The sequence below is a fragment of the Chiloscyllium punctatum genome, chromosome 2 (genome assembly GCF_047496795.1).
Source record: "Chiloscyllium punctatum isolate Juve2018m chromosome 2, sChiPun1.3, whole genome shotgun sequence".
NCBI lineage: Eukaryota > Metazoa > Chordata > Chondrichthyes > Orectolobiformes > Hemiscylliidae > Chiloscyllium > Chiloscyllium punctatum.
The window spans coordinates 7728213-7747679 of record NC_092740.1 but is presented as its reverse complement, the minus strand read 5'-3'; the positions used below and the strand labels follow the sequence as shown (position 1 = coordinate 7747679).

Below are 19467 nucleotides of genomic sequence, written 5' to 3'. Positions count from 1 at the left end.
CTTTTTCAGTTGTTATTGTTGTTGGGCTTGTACTCACCGGAATTTGGAAGAGTGGGGGTGGGGGGATCTTAAAGAAGCATATAAATTGCTGATGGGACTGGACAGGATCGATGCAGGAAGAATGGTCCCAATGTTGGGGGACATCCAGATCTAGGGGTCACAGTTTAAGGATAGCCGAGATCAGAACTGAGATGAGAAAGAATTGCTTCACTTGGAGCATTGTGAACCTGTGGAATTCTCTCCCACAGAAAGTTGTTGGGGGCGGTTCGTTAGGTATATTCAAGAGGGAGCTGAACATGGGCCTTGCTGCTCAAGGGATCAAGGGGTACGGAGAGAAAGTGGGAGTGGGACACTGAGATTGCATGATCAGCCATTATCATGTTGAATGCTGGTGCAGGCTCGAAGGGCTGAATGGCCTACCCCTGCAACTTTTTTCCATGTTTTAATGTTTAATCACAGGGATCTATCCCCAGTCATACCGTTTGGGTTCTGCCAGGGCTGTTCAGCTCCTGACCTAATTCCTGACCTAATTCAAACATGGACAAAAGAGCTGAATTCCAGAGGGAGGTGAGAGTGACATCAAGGTTGCAATGTGTGGCAAGAAGGAGCCCTAGCAAAACTAGAATTAATGGGAACTGACTAAACCGGGTACAAGTTGGGAGTTACATCTGGCGCACAATAAGGTGGTTGTGGTTGCTGGAGGTCAGTAATCTCAGCTCAAGGCTACCTTTGCACGAGTTCCTTGGGATAGTATCCTAGGCCCAACCATCTTCAGCTGCTTCATCAATAACCATCCCTCCATCATAAGATCAGAAACGGGAATATTCACGGATGATTGTACAATGTTCAGCACCATTCGATACTGATACAGACAGTGTTCAAATGCAACAAGATCTGAACAAGTGAGTTGATAAGTGGCCAGTAACATTCACGCCACACAAATACCAGGGATTGGCCATCTCCAAAGAGAGTGATTTTAATTATCACCACCACCCCCCCCAACCCCACTTTCAATAGCATTACTTTGACTGAATTCCTCAACAATGGGTTACAATTGACTATATATTAATTAGGACATGAGCACATTTCATGAGTAGGCCAGAGGCTATGAAGCAGGTAGCAACAAACTCAATTCTTGTCTCCCTAAGCCTGACCACTATCTACAAGACAGAAGGGCATAGTCACAAAATAAAGGGCTGCCAGTTTAAGACTGAGATGGGGAGGAATTTTTTCATCTCAGAGGGCTGAGACACTTTGGAACTCCTTGCCACAGAGAGGTATGTAGGGACCAGAATCCTTGTGTATTTAAAAGATGAAGATGGTCTAGTGGTATTATCACTGGACCGTTAATCCAGACACAGGAGGAAGAACATCTCATCTTCCACATTGGGATCCTTCAACCTCATGGCATCAATGTCGACTTCACTAGTTTCCAAATCTTCCCACCTCATCCCAGATCCAACCCTCCAACTCAGCACCACCCTCTTGAACTGGCCTACCTGTCCATCTTCCTTCCCACCTATCCACTTCACCCTCCACTCTCACCTATCACCATCACCCCCCACCTGCATCTACCTATCACCCTCCCAACTACTTAGCCCTCCAGCCCCACTCTCCTCCTTATCTCTTACACCCCCCACCCACCCCCACCCCACATTCCAGCTTGAAGGGCTTATGCCCGAAAAGTCAACTCTCCTACTCCTCAGATGCTGCCTGACCTGCTGTACTTTTCCAGTGTCACACTTTTCGTGTTGTTAATCCAGAGACCCAGGTAATGTTCTGTGGACCCGAATTCAAATTTCACCACAGCAGATCAGATTACTTACAGTGTGGAAACAGGCCCTTCAGCCCAACAAGTCCACACCGACCCTCTGAAGAGCAACCATGCCAGAACAATTCCCCTACATTTTACCCCTTCACCTAACACTACGGGCAATTTACCATGGCCAATTCACCTCACCTGCACATCTTTGGACTGTGGGAGGAAACCGAAGCAACCAGAGGAAACCCATGCAGACACAGGGAGAATGTGCAAACTCCACACAGACAGTTGCCGAGGTGGGAATTGAACCCGGGTCTCTGGCGCTGTGAGGCAGCCATGCTAACCACTGTGCCACCATGCCGCCCCACGGTGATGAAATTTGAATGCAGTAAAAAAAATTGGAATGAGGATTTACCTGACAATCAACTCCTATCTGGTTCACTAATGTCCTTTAGGGAAGCAAACTGCCATCCTTACCTGGTCTGGCCTACATGAGACTCCAGACCCACAGCAATGTGGTTGACTCTGAACTGCCCTCTGGGTAATGAATGCTGGCGTAGCCAATGATGCCCTCATCCCATGAATGAAAAAAATTCTTGGTCAGTCGGGGAGTTAATGACAATGAGGAAAGTGAACATGAAGAATGTCAAATCTTACTGAATAACAGAATAGGCTCAGGGGGCTGAATGGCATACTCCTGTTCCTACTTCTTATGGCTTAAGTCAGGAGCGTAATGGAATTCTGCCCATTTGCCTGGATGAGCACAGCTCCAGCAACACTCAAACAGCTCTACATTACCACTGTACTGCAGTAACTCACCAAGGCTGCTTATACAAAACAGCAACCACTACCATCCAGAAGGATAATATTACTTGATGTCTGCAAGTCCCCCTCCAATCCACTCTCCATCCTGACTTGGAGACATACTGCTACATCAAATGGCCTGTAAGTAGATTAAAATGGCAGCCCATCATCAGCACCTCCAGATCAAATAGGGATGGGCAATAAATGTTGGCCGAGTCAGTGAAGCCCCTAAATCTACAGAAGACCCAGCCCCAATTTGGAACCCTGACCAAAGTCCAAGAGCCACAGCAGCTCAGATGAAGAAATGGATTGATGAATACATAACGTGATGAGCTTTTTTTACAAAATAATGTGAAAACACTATTTATATGTGCATCATTTTTGTTCTTAATCAATCAATTCAGACATACCATAACACACTACTGGGGCAATTGGAAGTTGAACACAGACATTCTGGTCCAGAGATAGGGCCAGTATCACTCCCTCACAAGATAATCTTGTAAGTGAACTTGAATAACTATATTTTGATTGTTACCATGCTGCATTATTGCTCAATTCCTTTCATTTGCATTAGAGGTCATGTTAATTTTCAAGTGTTATAATAGGATTACACTATGGTTTGGAGAGCTCTGATCTGACGTAATCTCACAACCATTCAGCTTGACCTGATCTATAGGTTGAGAGTTCTTGGCCTTTTCTCGTTGGAACGGCGAAGGATGAGGGGTGACTTGATCGAGGTTTATAAGATGATCAGAGGAATAGATAGAGTAGACAGTCAGAAACTTTTTCCCCGGGTACAACAGAGTGTTACAAGGGGACATAAATTTAAGGTGAAGGGTGGAAGGTATAGGGGAGATGTCAGGGGTGGGTTCTTTACCCAGAGAGTGGTAGGGGCATGGAATGCGCTGCCCGAGGGAGTGGTAGAGTCAGATTCATTGGCGACCTTTAAGCGGCATTTGGATAGGTACATGGATGGGTGCTTAATCTAGGATAGAAGTTCGGCACAACATCGTGGGCCGAAGGGCCTGTTCTGTGCTGTATTGTTCTATGTTCTATGTTCTATGTTCTATATTCTTCCAGTCAGTGCTGCATCCTCTCTACATGATTTGGAGATGCCTCTCTACACAGTGATGACAGAATCTATACACAGTACTCAAAGTGTGAATGCACCAATAATTTATTAAGTGGCATGATTACCTCACTATGTTGGCTCACGTTGTTTTATTCACTGCCATAAAATATTGAAGCTCTGGTTTCAATTCATTGTCCTTCAGGTCCCAGAACTCTTATTTTAAATCTGCCATATTTTCTTTTCATTTCAGTAATAGCGCATCAGGAGATTTCATAGGCTATTGTGTAATCCTTTTATTTTCTCTTTTTGAATTTAATTTACCATCGGCCTACCCCATTCCCAATTTTATTCAGAATTTCTTGACATTTATCCTATTTAGTGAAATACAGGACTCAGTAAAAGTGAACTCAAAGGGCAAAATACAAATTGGAAAAAAAAATTGACCTGATAGTTTAGAAGTTAGCAAAGGAAGACCAAGAGATGGATTCAGTAAAGGAAAATCGAGTATGAGAGTATAAGCTTGTGGGGAACATAAGAACTCACTGTAAAGGTTTCTATAGATATGTAAAGAGAAAAAGATTGATGAACACTAACGTGGGCCCCTACCAGTCAGAATCAGGAATATTTATAACAGAGAACAAAAAAATGGCTGATGGACTAAATTCATACTTTAGTTCTCTCTTCACAAAGAAATAAACAGTAATGTACCAGAAATGATGGGAAACACACGATTTAGTCAGAGGAAGGAACGGAAGCAAACCTGCATGAGGAGAGAAATGGTGTAAGAGAGATTGATGGGATTAAAGGTTGATAAATTCCCAGGGCCCGACAATCTATAACCTAGCGTACTTGGGAAGTGCCGTAGGAACAGTGGATGCATAGGTGATCATCTTTCAAAATTCTATAGAGTCAAACAGTTTCCTACAGATTGGAGAGTAGCTAATGTAATTCCTCTGTTTTAAAAAAAAACGAAGGTAGAGAGAGAAAAGAGGGAATTATAAATAAGTGAGTCTAAATCAGTAGTGAGTCAGTAGTTGGGAAGTAGCCAGAGACCACTATCAATGATTTTATAGCAGAGCATTTGGAAAACAGTGATATAGAGTCATACACAAATCAGCATGAATTTGCAAAAGGGAAACCATGCTCCTCAAATCTCCTGGACTCCTTCAGGGATGTAATAGTAAAGTCAATCAGATGAAACCATTGGGTGGTGTATTTGGACTTTGAGAAGACTTATGACAAAATCCACATAAGAGATTAATGTGTAAATTAAAGAGCATTGGATTGAGGGTAGTGTATTGAGATGGATAAAAAATTGGTGAGCAGGAAACAAAAGCAGGAATAAATGTGTTCTGAAAGCCAGGAAGTCACTAGTGGGGTGTCACAGGGGTCATACTTGGAGCCCAGCTATTCACAATATATATTAGTGATTTAGATAAGGGTATGTTATATAATAGTATCAGAGGTAATGTACTCACATGGATAGACAACTGGTTGGAAGACAGGAAGCAAAGAGATTAAATGAATGGGTCCTTTTCAGAGTGACAGGCAGTGACGAGTTGGGTACCGCAGGGTTCAGTTCTGGGATCTCAGCTGTTTACAATATACAGTCATAATTTGGACAAAGGAATTGAATGAAATATCTCCACATTTGCAGATAACACTCAGCTGGGTGGCAGAGTGTCCTGTCAGGAGGATGCTAAGACGTTGCAGGGTGACCTAGACTGACTGGCTGAGTGGGCAAAAACTTGGCAAATGCAATATAATGTGGAGAAATGTGAGGTTAACACTTTGGTCACAAAAACAGGAAGACATTATTATCTGAATGGTGGCCATTTAGGAAAGGGTGAGGTGCAACAAGATGTGGGTGTCACGGCGAAACAGTCACTGAAGTTTGGCATGCAGGTGCAGCAGGTGGTGAGGAAAGCTAATGACATGCTGGCCTTCATAATAAGAGGATTTGAGTATTGGAGTAGGAATGTCTCGCTGCAGTTATACAGAGCCTTGGTGAGACCACACCTTGACTATTGTGGGCAGTTTTGGTCTCCTAGTCTGAGGAAGGACATTGTTGCCATTGAGGGAGTCCAGCAAAGGTTCACCAGACTGATCCCTGGGATGGCAGGACTGACATATTGAGGAAAGATTGGATGGACTGGGCTTGTACTCAACTGGAATTTACAAGAATGGGGTGGGGGGATCTCACAGAAACATAAAATCCTAATGGGACTGGACAGGCTAGATGCCAGGAAACTGTTCCCGATGTTGGGCAAGTCCAGGAGTCACAGTCTAAGAATAAGGGGTAAGCCATTCAGGACTGAGATGAGGAAGAATTTCTTCACTCAGAGAGTTGTGAACCTGTGGAATTCTCTCCCACAGGAAGATGTTGGAGCCAGCTCATTAGTTATATTCAAGAGGGAGATGGACATGGCCCTTGCAGCTAAAGGGATCAAGGGGTATCGAGAGAGAGGGCAAAAATGGGAAACTGAGATTGCATGGTCAGCCATGATCATATCAAATGGTGGAGCAGGTTTGAAGGACCTTATGGCCTACTCCTACACCTATTTTCTATGTTTCTATAGTATCTCAAAATTTACAGATAACACACAGCTGGTTGGAAGGACAAGGTGTGAGAAGGATGCAGAGATGTTGCAGTGTGATTTGGACAGGCTGAGTAAGTGAGCAGATGCAGAGCAGATACAATACAATGTGGATTAATGGGAAAATATCCACTTTGAAGCAAAAATGGGAATGCAGATTATTATTTGAATGGCTGTAAATTGAGAGGTGGAGGGAATGTTCAACAAGATCTGGGTGTCCTCGTGCACCAGTTGCTGGAAGTAAACGCAAAGGTGCAGCAGACAATAAAGGGGGCAAACTATATGTTAGTTTTCATAACGAGAAGATTCGAGCACAGAAACAAGGATGTCTTGCTGCAATTATACAGGGTATTGGTGAGGCCACACTTAGAATAATGTATGTAGTTTTCATCTCCTTATCTAAAGGAGGATGTTATTGCTACTAAGGGAGTGCAATGAAGACTTGCCCAAATTTAATCCTGGGATGACAGGACTGACGTACAAGGAGAGATTGAGTCAGTTAGGATTATATTCAGAGCTGAAAACGTGTTGCTGGAAAAGCGCAGCAGGTCAGGCAGCATCCAAGGAGCAGGAGAATCGGCGTTTCGGGCATGAGCCCTTCCTGAAGAAGGGCTGATGCCCGAAACGCCGATTCTCCTGCTCCTTGGATGCTGCCTGACCTGCTGCACTTTTCCAGCAACACATTTTCAGCTCTGATCTCCAGCATCTGCAGTCCTCACTTTCTCCAAGGATTATATTCATTGGAGTTTAGAAGAATGGGGGGGAATCTCATATAAACCTGTAAAATTCTAACAGGAGTAGACAAGTTAGATGTGGGAAGGATATTCCTGATGGGGAGCAGAGTTCAGAACCAGGGTCATAATTCAAGGATAAGAGGTAACACTTTCAGGACTGAGATGAGGAGAAATTTCTTCACTAAGAGAGTGGTGAGAAGTTTAATCCATTGGAATGGTGGCAGTGAATGGGAAGGGATTCATCCATTGGGATTCTAAAACCATGACCCCACCCCCCCATCACCAAACCATCATCTCCCAGACCATACAGAACTTCATCACCTCAGGAGATCTCCCACCCACAGCTTCCAACCTCATAGTCCGTGAATCCCGCACTGCCCGGTTCTACCTCCTTCCCAAGATCCACAAGCCTGACCACTCTGGCCGACTCATTGTCTCAGCATGCTCCTGCCCCACTAAACTCATTTCTACCTACCTCGACACTGTCCTATCCCCCCTAGTCCAGGAACTCCCCACATACGTTCGAGACACCACCCACACCCTCCACTTCCTCCAAGACTTCCATTTCCCTGGACCCCAACGCCTCATCTTCACCATGGATATCCAATCCCTCTACACCTCCATTCACCATGACCAGGGCCTCCAAGCCCTCCGTTTTTTCCTCTCCAGACGTCCCCAACAGTACCCTTCCACTGACACTCTCATTCGTTTGGCCAAACTGGTCCTCACACTTAACAATTTCTCCTTTGAATCCTCCCACTTCCTCCAGACCAAAGGGGTAGCCATGGGCACACATATGGGCCCCAGCTATGCCTGTCTCTTTGTTGGCTACGTAGAGCAGTTGATCTTCCGTAATTACACCGGCACCACTCCCCACCTCTCCTCCGCTACATTGATGACTGCATTGGCCCCACCTCGTGTTCCCGCGAGGAGGTTGAGCAATTCATCAACTTCACCAACACATTCCACCCTGACCTTAAATTCACATGGACCATCTCTGACACCTCCCTCCCCTTCCTGGACCTCTCCATCTCCATTAATGACGACCGACTTGACACTGACATTTTTTACAAACCCACCGACTCCCACAGCTACCTGGATTACACCTCTTCCCACCCTACCTCTTGCAAAAATGCCATCCCGTATTCCCAATTCCTCTGCCTCTGCTGGATCTGCTCCCAGGAGGACCAGTTCCACCACAGAACACACCAGATGGCCTCCTTCTTTAGAGACTGCAATTCCCCTTCCCACGTGGTTAAAGATGCCCTCCAACGCATCTCGTTTACATCCCGCACCTCTGCCCTCAGGCCCCACTCCTCCAACCGTAACAAGGACAGAAGGCCCCTGGTGCTCACCTTCCACCCTACAAACCTTCGCATAAACCAAATTATCCACCGACATTTCCGCCACCTCCAAACAGACCCCACCACCGGGGATATATTTCCCTCCCCACCCCCTTCCGCCTTCCGCAAAGACCGTTCCCTCCGTGACTACCTGGTCAGGTCCACGCCCCCCTACAACCCACCCTCCAATCCTGGCACTTTCCCCTGCCACCGCAGGAACTGTAAAACCTGTGCCCACACCTCCTCTCTCACCTCTATCCAAGGCCCTAAAGGAGCCTTCCACATCCATCAAAGTTTACTTGCATATCCACTAATATCATTTATTGTATCCATTGCTCCCGATGCGGTCTCCTCTACATTGGGGAGACTGGGTGCCTCCTAGCAGAGCGCTTTAGGGAACATCTCCGGGACACCGCACCAATCAACCATACCGCCCCGTGGCCCAACATTTCAACTCCCCTTCCCACTCTGCCGAGGACATGGAGGTCCTGGGCCTCCTTCACCGCCGCTCCCTCACCACCAGACGCCTGGAAGAAGAACGCCTTATCTTCCACCTCGGAACACTTCAACCCCAGGGCATCAATGTGGACTTCAACAGTTTCCTCATTTCCCCTTCCCCCACCTCACCCTCATTCTAAACTTCCAGCTCAGCACTGTCCCCATGATTTGTCCAGACTTCTACCTGCCTATCTCCTTTTCCACCTATCCACTCCACCCTCTCCTCCCTGACCTATCACCTTCATCCCCTCCTTCACTCACCCATTGTACTCTATGCTACTTTCTCCCCACCCCCACCCTCCTCTAGCTTATCTCTCCACGTTTCAGGCTCACTGCCTTTATTCCTGATGAAGGGCTTTTGCCCGAAACGTCGATATCGAAGCTACTTGGATGCTGCCTGAACTGCTGTGCTCTTCCAGCACCACTAATCCCTAATCTAGAATAACCAAGTCATTAAAAAGAAAGAAAAAGTAAAATAGAGTGGATGCTGCAAGTTTGAAATAATGATAAAATTTGCTGGAAATACTCAGCAGGTTTGGCAAGATCTGTACTGAGAGAAACAGTTGGCATTTCAGATTAGAGTAGATTCCCTACAATATTGAAACAGACCCTTCAGCCCAACAAGTCCACACTGACCCTCTGAAGAGAAACTTCCCCAGACCCATTATCCATAACTAATGCACCAAACACAATGGGCAATTTAGCATGGCCAATTCACCTAACCTGCACATCTTTGGATTGTGGGAATAAACCAGAGCACCCAGAGGAAACCCATACAGACACTGGGAGAATGTGCAAATTCCACACTGATAGTCACCCAAGGCAGGAATTGAACCTGAGTCCCTGGTGCTGTGAGGCACCAGTGTTAACCATTGAGCCACCATTCCATCCTTAGATAAATCGCTATTGTTGGAAGATGAGAAAGCTTGAGATGTAACAGATTTAAAGTCGGCGTAGAGGCAGCATCAAAATAAAAGTAAGGAAAACCCAAACAAAATAGAAGGTCTGTGATAGGGTGAAAGGCAGGAAAGATTAAATGATGGCCATCTCTGATTGCTAGATGCATTGCCATGGAGAATGCAGCAGTAAATGATAATGACAGTTAAATGTCAGGTTTTGTTTAAATGTTAAACCAGGCAAAACTTGACTCGATGATCATTAAGTGCTGCACTCCTCATGGCAACACCCCTCCCACAGTCCACTTGTCAACCAATCAGCACCCTTCTCACATACAATATAACTATTGGTTTTTCACTTTATTGATATTTTCGCAAACTGGCCTGACAACTGCAAGCTTTGGCAAGAATGTACCTTTCCAGAAATACTCAGGTTCTGTATGAACTAATAACGACTTGTATGTTAAAGAGATGGGAACAGAACAAATCAAGGAGCAAAGGATGGGTACAGAGGAGGTGCGAATGGCAACAGCAGGATCACCACTGTCAGCTGCAGCTCAAAAACAAAATGAAATACTCAAAAATAAAAGCAAAAATTGGAAAAAGGAAATGGAAACAGAAATTACAGTCTGAAAACATTGAAATCATAGTTGAGTCCAGAACTGAAAGATGAGATGCTGTTCCTCAAGCTTCCATTGACCTTCATCGAAATAATGCAGCAGAACAAGGACAGAGAGGTCAAGAGTGGGGAAGGGATGGCTAATGAAACTCCAATCCTACCTCCTCTTTCTCATGCAGGTTAATATCAATCGACTCGTCATCTCCAAGTTGTCTTTTGGGCCTATTGAAGGCAGGTGGAGTAGCCCGGTCATTCCACTCCAGCTCCTCAGGCTCCACTCCTTTGCCGTCCCTCAGCCTCTCCCAAGCTGCCTGGTTCTTCTTTGCCTCCTGGGTCTTGGGCTCCAGTCCTCCAGCCAGCTCCTCGTCCTGTCCTTGACTGGTCTCCTCGACCTCTGGCTTGCTCCGGGGTGGCTCAGCCCGGTTCCTGGTTGACCCCTTGTCCTTCAGCCCGTCTTTGAAAGCCGACACCACCACACTGGCCTTCTGCACCTGTTCCACTGTCTGCTTCTTGGACATTAGAACACCCATAGTCAGTCTGAGGGGCAGCACACACCAAGACCTACTCTACTTCACCATGTGTCTATAAAGACTGGACAAATTGCTCAGTTACACCATCATCCCGTCGATATTGTGGACTGATCATAAAATTATTATAGCCACCTGTTTAAAAAAAACAGAAAGAGAGTAATTATTTATTCCACATCCTAGAATCATTCAATGAGAGAGACTATTCAGCCCAATGCGCCTCTGCTAGTTCTTCAACAGAGCAATTAAATAAGACCTGGTCCTAGCTCTTACTCTGGGGAGATGTAACATTGTAGTAAAGCATGGGATTGGTAATTTGGAACTGAAGGCTAATGGTCTGGATGCGTGAGTTCAAACCCTTCCTGTGGCAGGTGGTGAAATCTGAATTGGATCTGTTTATAAATCTGAAATTTAAAAAGATAACCCATGGTGACCGTGTAACTGCTATCGATTGTTGTAAATCAGCCAGGTCAGAATAACATCTTGGAGATTAAGATCAGACATTGCTGGAGGAACTCAGTAGGTCTGGCAACAACTGCGGAGTGAGAAACAGTCTTAACATTTCAAATCTAGAGTGATTCTCCTTCAGTTCTTCAACTCATCTGATTCACTAATGTCCTTTCAGGACCTTATCTGGTCGATCTACATGTGACTCCAGACCCACAGTAATGTGGTTGACACTGAACTGCCCTCTGGGCAATTGGGGATGGGCAATAAGTGCTGACTCAGCCAGTGACACCCACATCATGTGAACGAACAACAACAAAAATGACTTGCAAATGAATGTCCTGTGTGCTGTGTAGAATTAAATGTGACATATGTCCACACCCTCAGCAAGACACTTATTTCCACATCTACAGCATTACCCAACACACCCACCCTGCCCCCATCTCAGCTCAGCTCATGGTCAATCTCTCATTTGTCCTTTCATTACTTCAAGACCGGGTGATTCGGATGAGAATATAGAAAACAGGTTTAGTAAGTTTGCCAACATTGTAGGCAGCAAATAAAAGTTTTCTAAGATTACAAAGGGATCTTGATCAAATAGGTCAACGGGCTAAAAAACAGCAGATGGAGTTCAATTTGGCTAAATGTGGGGTATTGCATTTTGGTACAACAAACAGGGACAGGACTTATGCAATTAATTCTAGGGTCTTGAACAGTATTGTAGAACAGAAGGACGTAGAGGTTCAGGTACATAATTCTTTAAAGTTTATGAGACGGGTAGACAGGGTAGTTAAAACAAATTTAGCATTCTTGCCTTTATTGCTCAGACCTTTGAGTACAGGAGTTGGCATGTCATTTTGAGATTGTACAGGACATTGATGAGGCTCTTCTGGAGTACAGTTCTGGTCACTCTGTTATAGGAAGGATATTATTAAACTCAAGAGGGGGCTTAGAAGTGAATTACCAGATTGTTGCTGTCGAAGAAAGGTTGGAAATTCTGGGAACTTTTTTCACTGGAGCATAGGAGGTTGAGAAGTGACCTTGTAAAGGCTTATAAAATCATGACAATAGATAGGGTTAATGAAGGTGTCCTTTCCCAAGGCTGGGGGATTTCAAGATTGGGGGCATATTTTTAAGGTAAGAGGGGAGAATTTAAAAAAAAAGATGAGGGGCAACATTTTTGCATGGAGGATGGTTTGTTTCTGGAATGAACTTTCTGGGGAAGTGGTGAATGTGGGCACAGTTACAATGTTTAAAAAGACATTTAGCTAAGTACATCAAAAGGAAAGGTTGGGAGAGTATGGGCCAGGACTAGGCAGGTGGGACGAGTTTAACTCGGGATTATGTTCAGCATTGGTTGGTTAGACTAAAGGGTCTGTTTCTTGCTATATGACCCTATAATTGATGGATACATTTTCAAAAATATTTTAAAGAGAACAAGGGATATGGGTAAGAAATGACAATGTGCCATTCAGACAGACGATTAGCCATGATCATATTGAATAGCAGAGCAAACTCAACTTCTGCTCCGATACCTTGCGGTCTTACGGTCTCGCTTGAAGAGCATTGCCTCTGCTTGTGTGGCACTCCCTCAGCACTGCCTCTGCTCATGTGGCACTCCCTCAGCACTGCACCACCGTATCAGCCTGGGAGGATGAGCTTAAGTGTTCATGGGAGACTAGAACTCCCAAACCGTCTGCTCAGGGCGTGGACACAAACAGTAGAAACTGCAGCTGTCACCAGGGGCATTAAGAAGGACACTGGTGGAATTACAAATGGTGTTGACATATGGAAGCTCAGCTGGGGATTGGTCTGCCATGTCCACCCCACTCTGTAGCAGAACCTTAGCCCAATTAGAAAGCCCAGAGCTCAATCTTGGTGCCTGTTGTTCTCAAGCCCAGCACTAGAGGCTATCATTGATCAGAAACGCAAATGGACTCACCACGTAAATACTGTGGCTCCAACAGTAGGTCACAGCTTAGGAATACTGCAGCAAGTAACTCACCTCCTGACTCCCCAAAACCTGTCCATCATCTACAAGGCACAAGTCAGGAATGCGATGCAATACTCCTCACTGGCCTGGATGGGTGCAGCTCCAACAACACAAGAAGCTTAACACCATCCTTAACACAAAGCAGCTAGCTGCCACCACATCCACAAAGCATCCACTCCCTCCACCACCAGCACTGGGTAGCAGCAGCTGTGTATTATCTACAATTTACACTGCAGAAGTTCACCAAAGATCCTTAGACAGCATCTTCCAAACCCACAACCACTTCCATCTGAAAGGACAAAGGCAGCAGATACATGGGGACAGCATCCCCTGCAAGTCCCTCACCATCCTGACTTGGAAATATATTGCTGTTTCTTCAGTGTCACAGAAGTAAAATTCTGGAATTCCCTCCCTAATGGCATTGTGGATCAACCTACAGAACATGGACTGCAATGGTTCAAAAAGACAGCTCCCCACCACTTTCTCAAGGGCAGTCACATATGGGTAATAAATGCTGGCCAGCCAATGACACCCACATCCTTTGAGTGAATAAATAGAGTCCACTTCAGAAACTCTCTGCTGGGTAATTGAGACACAGCTCACAATTCCCAATAGCCAAGGGGGTGAAAGATAAATGGGCGGTGAGTGGTAGTGATGGGCAGGCAATCGGGTCAGGTACAATGTGATTAAATAGCAGCTTAGGTTAGAGGGGCTGAGTGACCTATTCCTGTTCCTTATTATGTATTTGCTCCTGTTCTCTGTTGATATGAACAGAAAGAGGGCCCTGAAGTTTGGTCTGCCATTTAGTTAGATTCTCACTTTATGTACCCACCGATGAAGGTCAAGTTGCCTTCTGCAGTTATAATTCTACCCTTCTCAAAATTTTGAAATTTGAACTCAGAGCCTTCAGCTGTTTTACAAGGAGACAGATGGCAATGTCCAAGTGTGAGTGGCTCAGTGGTTAGCACTGCTGCCTCACAGCGCCAGGGACCCGGGTTCAATTCCAGTCTTAGGCAACTGCCTGTGTGGAGTTTGCACATTCTCCCCATGTCTGGGTGGGTTTCCTCCCACAATCCAAAGATGTGCAGGTTAGGTAAGTTGGCTGTGCTGAATTGCCCACGGTGTTCAGGGATGTGTTGGTAAGTTGCATTAGTCAGGGGTAAATGTAGAGTTGTAGGGGAATGGGTTTGGGACAGTTACTCTTTGGAGGGTCAGTGTGAACCTGTTGGGCCAAATGGCCTGCTTCCACACTGTCGGGTGTCTATGAATCCCTGTGATGAAGACTTGCCTGAACAGACAGGTGTTAATTTCAATGTTATACCCCATTACTCTGTCACTAATAGTGACACTTAACTTTCTAATCTTATAATATGAAACTTTAACATTTTATCAGTCCGACACTAACAGCAAAACAAACCAAACCATTAACAGGAATTATAGGAATAGAACAGGAACTTATCAAATCAAAACAATGTTATCTGCGTCAATGAGTGACCCCCATCCTGTGCTGCCCACCAACCTCGGAAGGTGTTAACTTTCTATATCGAGCAGAGGATCCTTGGGGCACAGTGGTACTGTCCCTGCCTCTCAGCCTGCAGTCAAGTCCCACCTGTCGCAGAGGTGTGTGGCAACCTGCCTGAACAGCTGATCCACAATACTTTCCTACAGTGAGCTGAACACAATGTGATGCACCCTGTGCTCAGTAAACCCAGGTGTCATTCTTCTGAACTTACATTGGGCCAACTCCAAAGCCAATCTCTCCTTCCTGATCAATGATGGGTAGCAGAGCTGACTGTTGCCTCTCAATAGGCTTCTAAATAGACCTTTATCTAATCATTACACAGCCTCCAACTCTTTGTAATCCAACCCATTCAAGAAAGAGGCCAATATTTCAGTTATGATTTCACCTGTCAGCTACAGTTATGGACATAGCTTGATTCTGGGTCTGGCAACACTGCAATTTTAAAATTCTCGTCTTGGTTTGCAAACCTCTCCATCCCCTTGCCCTCTTTTTTTAAAATCGCTGTATACTTCCCCAGCCTCTCAACCCTCCAAGATCTCTGCACTCCCTCGAACATTCCCTTGAACATTTACGATTGGCTGGAGATCAAGAAATCCCTCTCTACACTTCTCCTTTTCACGCATTCACTTTCCCTTTGTTTTGATACACTATCAAATCAAGACAAACTACTGTGGATGCTGGGAATCTGAAACAAAGTCATCCCAGACTCGAAATGTTAACTCTGTTTCTCTTCCCACAGAGGCTGTCAGACCGACTGAGTTTCTCCAGCACTTTGTGTTTTTTTTCTTTTTAAGAGTCTCTACAATGGACGAACATCTGTAACATCATCTTATGTAGCTCAAAAGCAAATTTTGTTTGAAGTGCCTTTGGGCACTTCACTAAATGAGTGGCATTATGTGAATACAAGTTGGTGTGTTAGTGACTGGTGAGGGGAATGCAGAGGACACAAGTGATGAGATCGAGTAATTGCCCTAAAAGTCTAACATCTCATCAGCGCAGACTCATGCATTAACAACACTTGTTTAGTCAGGATAGTGAGAACTTGTGCCAATACCAGTGGCTACCAATCTGGTCCACTGTCCTAAACCATTTCTGTGAGCAAAGGGTAGGAAAACTGACTGGTCCCTAGCAATACAAATTAAGGGAAATCAGACTACCAACATCCTGGGAGCTGCTATTGACCAGAAACTGAACTGGACTTGCCATATAAACATAGTAGCTACAAGAGCAGGTCAGATGCTAGGAATAATGCCATGGGTAACTCACCTCCTGACTCCCCAAAGCCTGTCCACTATCTACAAAGCACAAGTCAGGAGTGTGATGGAATACTCCCCACTTGCCTGGATGGGTGCAGGTCCAACAACACCCAAGAAGCTTGACGCCATCCAGGACAAAGCAGCCACTTGATTGGCACCACATCCACAAAGCATCCACTCCCTCCACTCAGTACCAGCAGTGTGTACTATCTACAAGATGCACTGCAGAAATTCACCAAAGATCCTTAGACAGCACCTTTCAAACCCACAACCTCTTCCATCTAGAAGGACATGGACAGCAGATACATGGAAACATCACCACTTGCACACTCCCTTCCAAGCCGCTCACCTTCCTGAGTTGGAAATACATCGCTGCAGCTTCAGTGTCATTGGGTGAAAATCCTGCTGCTCCCTCCCAACCAATATTTTGGGTCAATTCACAGCATACCAATGATTTAAGAAGGCAATTCACCCCCATCTTCTCTTGGGTAACTAAGGACAGGCAATAAATGCTGGCCCAGCCACCGATACCCACATCTCATGAGTGAATAAAAGAAAATTACGATATTTTGGGGTGGATTAATCTCAGATTTATATATTTTCCAAACACTTGGTGTGAATGATGGGATATTTATTCCTGAGAATTGTTCACATTGTGAAGTCATAACTTGGGCAGAAATATCTCTCAGATTTGCTTCACTTTAATTCAAAATCATTTCTGCTCTTTCCAAAAACGGGGATTCTTTTATAACAGCTCTTCTCCCAGTGAGTGGCAATCCATTCTTGTCAATATTTCCTCTTTAAACTTTGCCGGATTTTTTTTTCAATCATTCCTTCCTCATTTCTGTCTCGCTCCTTCTTCCCCTCCTATCCCCATTTGCCCACTTCTCATTTTCTCCCCCATCTTCTTCCTCCTCTTCTCTTTCTTTCCCTCTTCCCCATTTCTTCTCCACTCTTTCCTATATCTCATTCCCTCCTTCCCACAGCATTCTGAACCTCCTTTCACGTTATCTGTCTTTTCCTCTCTCTTGTCTTCCCCCTCTCACTATCTCTTCCCCATCTCTCCCCTTCTCCTCCTCCTCCACCTCCCTCTCCCTTTCTCAGTCCCTACTCTTCCCCACCCAATGTCCTGCACACCTCCTTACCCCCTCTCTCCTAGCCCAGCCACACTATGACCATCTCCCTCTGCTGGCTGCCTTACAGAACTGCCCCCCGCCCCCAAACCCATCCTGACAGCTCCAGCCTCAGGGCAGCATCCATTTCAAAGCAGTTACATATTTCTGTTCATTATTCATTTCCTGGGAGCCCGTTCGATAAATAATCGATACACGCGGCCAACTCTCTGCTGGATAATCACTTCAGTGTTAAATTAACGAGTGGGCTTAGAGATTGTGACATTTACTTAGAGTTCGATCCAGTCACCAAGTTGAAAGTAACCTTGTCACTTTCACCCTGAAGAGAGATCCTTAAGGAAATCAAAAATTGTTCACATAAATTGGCATTTCTTAAACATTTATATTCTATGCATGTTAAATCTAACAGCACAAGCTTGACTTACAGCTCTCTTCCTTGTCCTGTCCTGCTGGGTTGAGCCAAGCGAATGTGATTCTGCTGCCTCTTTTCTCCCGATTAAAAGGTAAATCCCATTCTGTTATTATGCAGGAGGTGGGCAGTTCTGAACTGGTCTGTTTCTGCTTCAGTTTTATATCCAAGTTGGGGGTCAGTCTGCACCGATTCCAAAGGAGGGAGGCGTTTTCTAATTGGAGAAACGTATCCTCCCTCCCTCTGTCCCTCTGCAACACAACACACTGATGAAGTGTTAGCTCCCTGCACTCCCACTCCGACACTGCTCACTGACAGTAGCGTTGACTGCGGCTCAGGGAAGATCCCATTTTCACAAGAGCTAGATCCACCCCTCCATCCCCTAATTGACTGAACAGGCTGTGCGGTGTGAATATTCACAGGGGGCGACACTGGGGTAATGTTTCCCCCTCATCCCCAGGATCACAAAGCAGAATCTTACAGCAACAAGATGAGACCGTTCAGCCCGTCAGTGCCTTGCTGGTTCTGTGGAGGATAAGATTAGACTCCCTGCAGTATGGAAACAGGCACACTGGACCTCCAAACAGTAAACCATCCAGACCCAACCCCCAAACCTGTATTTACTCCTGACTAATGCACCTAACACAATGACCAATTTAGCACGGTCAATTCACCTGAAGTGCACATCTTTGGACTGTGGGAGGAAACTGGAGTATCCGAAGGGAATGCACGCAGACACGGGAAGAATGTGCAAACTCCACACAGACAGTCACCCAAGGCTGGAATCAAACCCGTGTCCCTGGTGCTGTGAGGCAGCAATGCTAACCACTGAGCCACCGTACCACCAGGGACTATTCAATCAACAGTTCAGGCAGCATCCAACGAGCAGCGAAATCAACGTTTCGGGCAAAAGCCCAGCTCTTCCAGCACCACTAATCCAGTATTTGGTTTTCAGCATCTGCAGTCATTGTTTTTACCACTATTCAATCAACGCCACCCCAGGTTTTCCTCCTAATGCTGGGAGTCAGAAATTCCTCATATGAGCGGCTAACCATCCTTCCAACACTCCTCAGTTCCTTTCTCCTCCTCTCCCCCAATTATTTGAACTTTTATTTGGATAGAAATCATTAGATTAGATTACTTGCAGTGTGGAAACAGGCCCTTCGGCCCAACCAGTCCACACCGACCCTCCGATGAGCAACCCACCCAGATCCATTTCCCGACATTTATCCCTTCACCTAACACTACAGGCAATTCAGCATGCCCAATTCACCTAACCTGCACATTTTTGGACTGTGGGAGGAAACCAGAGCACCCGGAGGAAACCCACGCAGACACAGGGAGAATGTGCAAACTCCACACAGACAGTTGCCTGAGATAGGACTGGGTCTCTGGCACTGTAAAACAGCAGTGCTAACAACTGTGCCACCGTGCCGCCCAATGGTGTACAGGGTTGTTGGGGGGGGGGGGGGGCGGTAGCGAAGGCAGGAGATTGGGGTTGGGTAATAGAACCAGCACAGACACAATGGGTCAAATGGCCTCCTTCTGCACTGAAACAATTCAGCGATTCCAGTTAATGTCTGCCTGTTATCCAGAAGGCAGAATGTTTCCCAGTTTTCCCAATCGAGACCCTCCTTGCTTCCAAACCTCTTCTGGAACCTTCTCTGTCCTCAAGCAAACATTCATAGTCTCTGTCTTCTTCTAACTTATTCTTTCAGGAGATTTGGGTGTCACTGACGTTTATTGCCCTTGAATGCGTGTCTCCCTCAACAATACCAGAGGACATTTGGGAGTAAACCCCATTGCTATGGCCCCGGAGTCACATGGAGGCCAGACCAGGTAAGGATGACAGATT

The 19467-nt window shown here is 45.6% G+C and overlaps 1 protein-coding gene across 1 annotated transcript in view; it reads right to left on the bottom strand.

Moving 5' to 3' along the window:
* phf24 (PHD finger protein 24) overlaps nt 1-17918 on the bottom strand; it is a 55651-nt gene extending 37733 nt beyond the window's left edge. Inside the window, exons 1-2 of the mRNA XM_072593291.1 lie at nt 17629-17918; nt 10487-10987 (exon numbers count right to left, since the gene is read on the bottom strand). Of these exons, the coding sequence (XP_072449392.1) occupies nt 10487-10855 (369 nt within the window). The 5' untranslated portion in view covers nt 10856-10987; nt 17629-17918. The remainder of the gene's footprint in view (nt 1-10486; nt 10988-17628) is intronic.
* Nucleotides 17919-19467: the final 1549 nt, after the last annotated feature.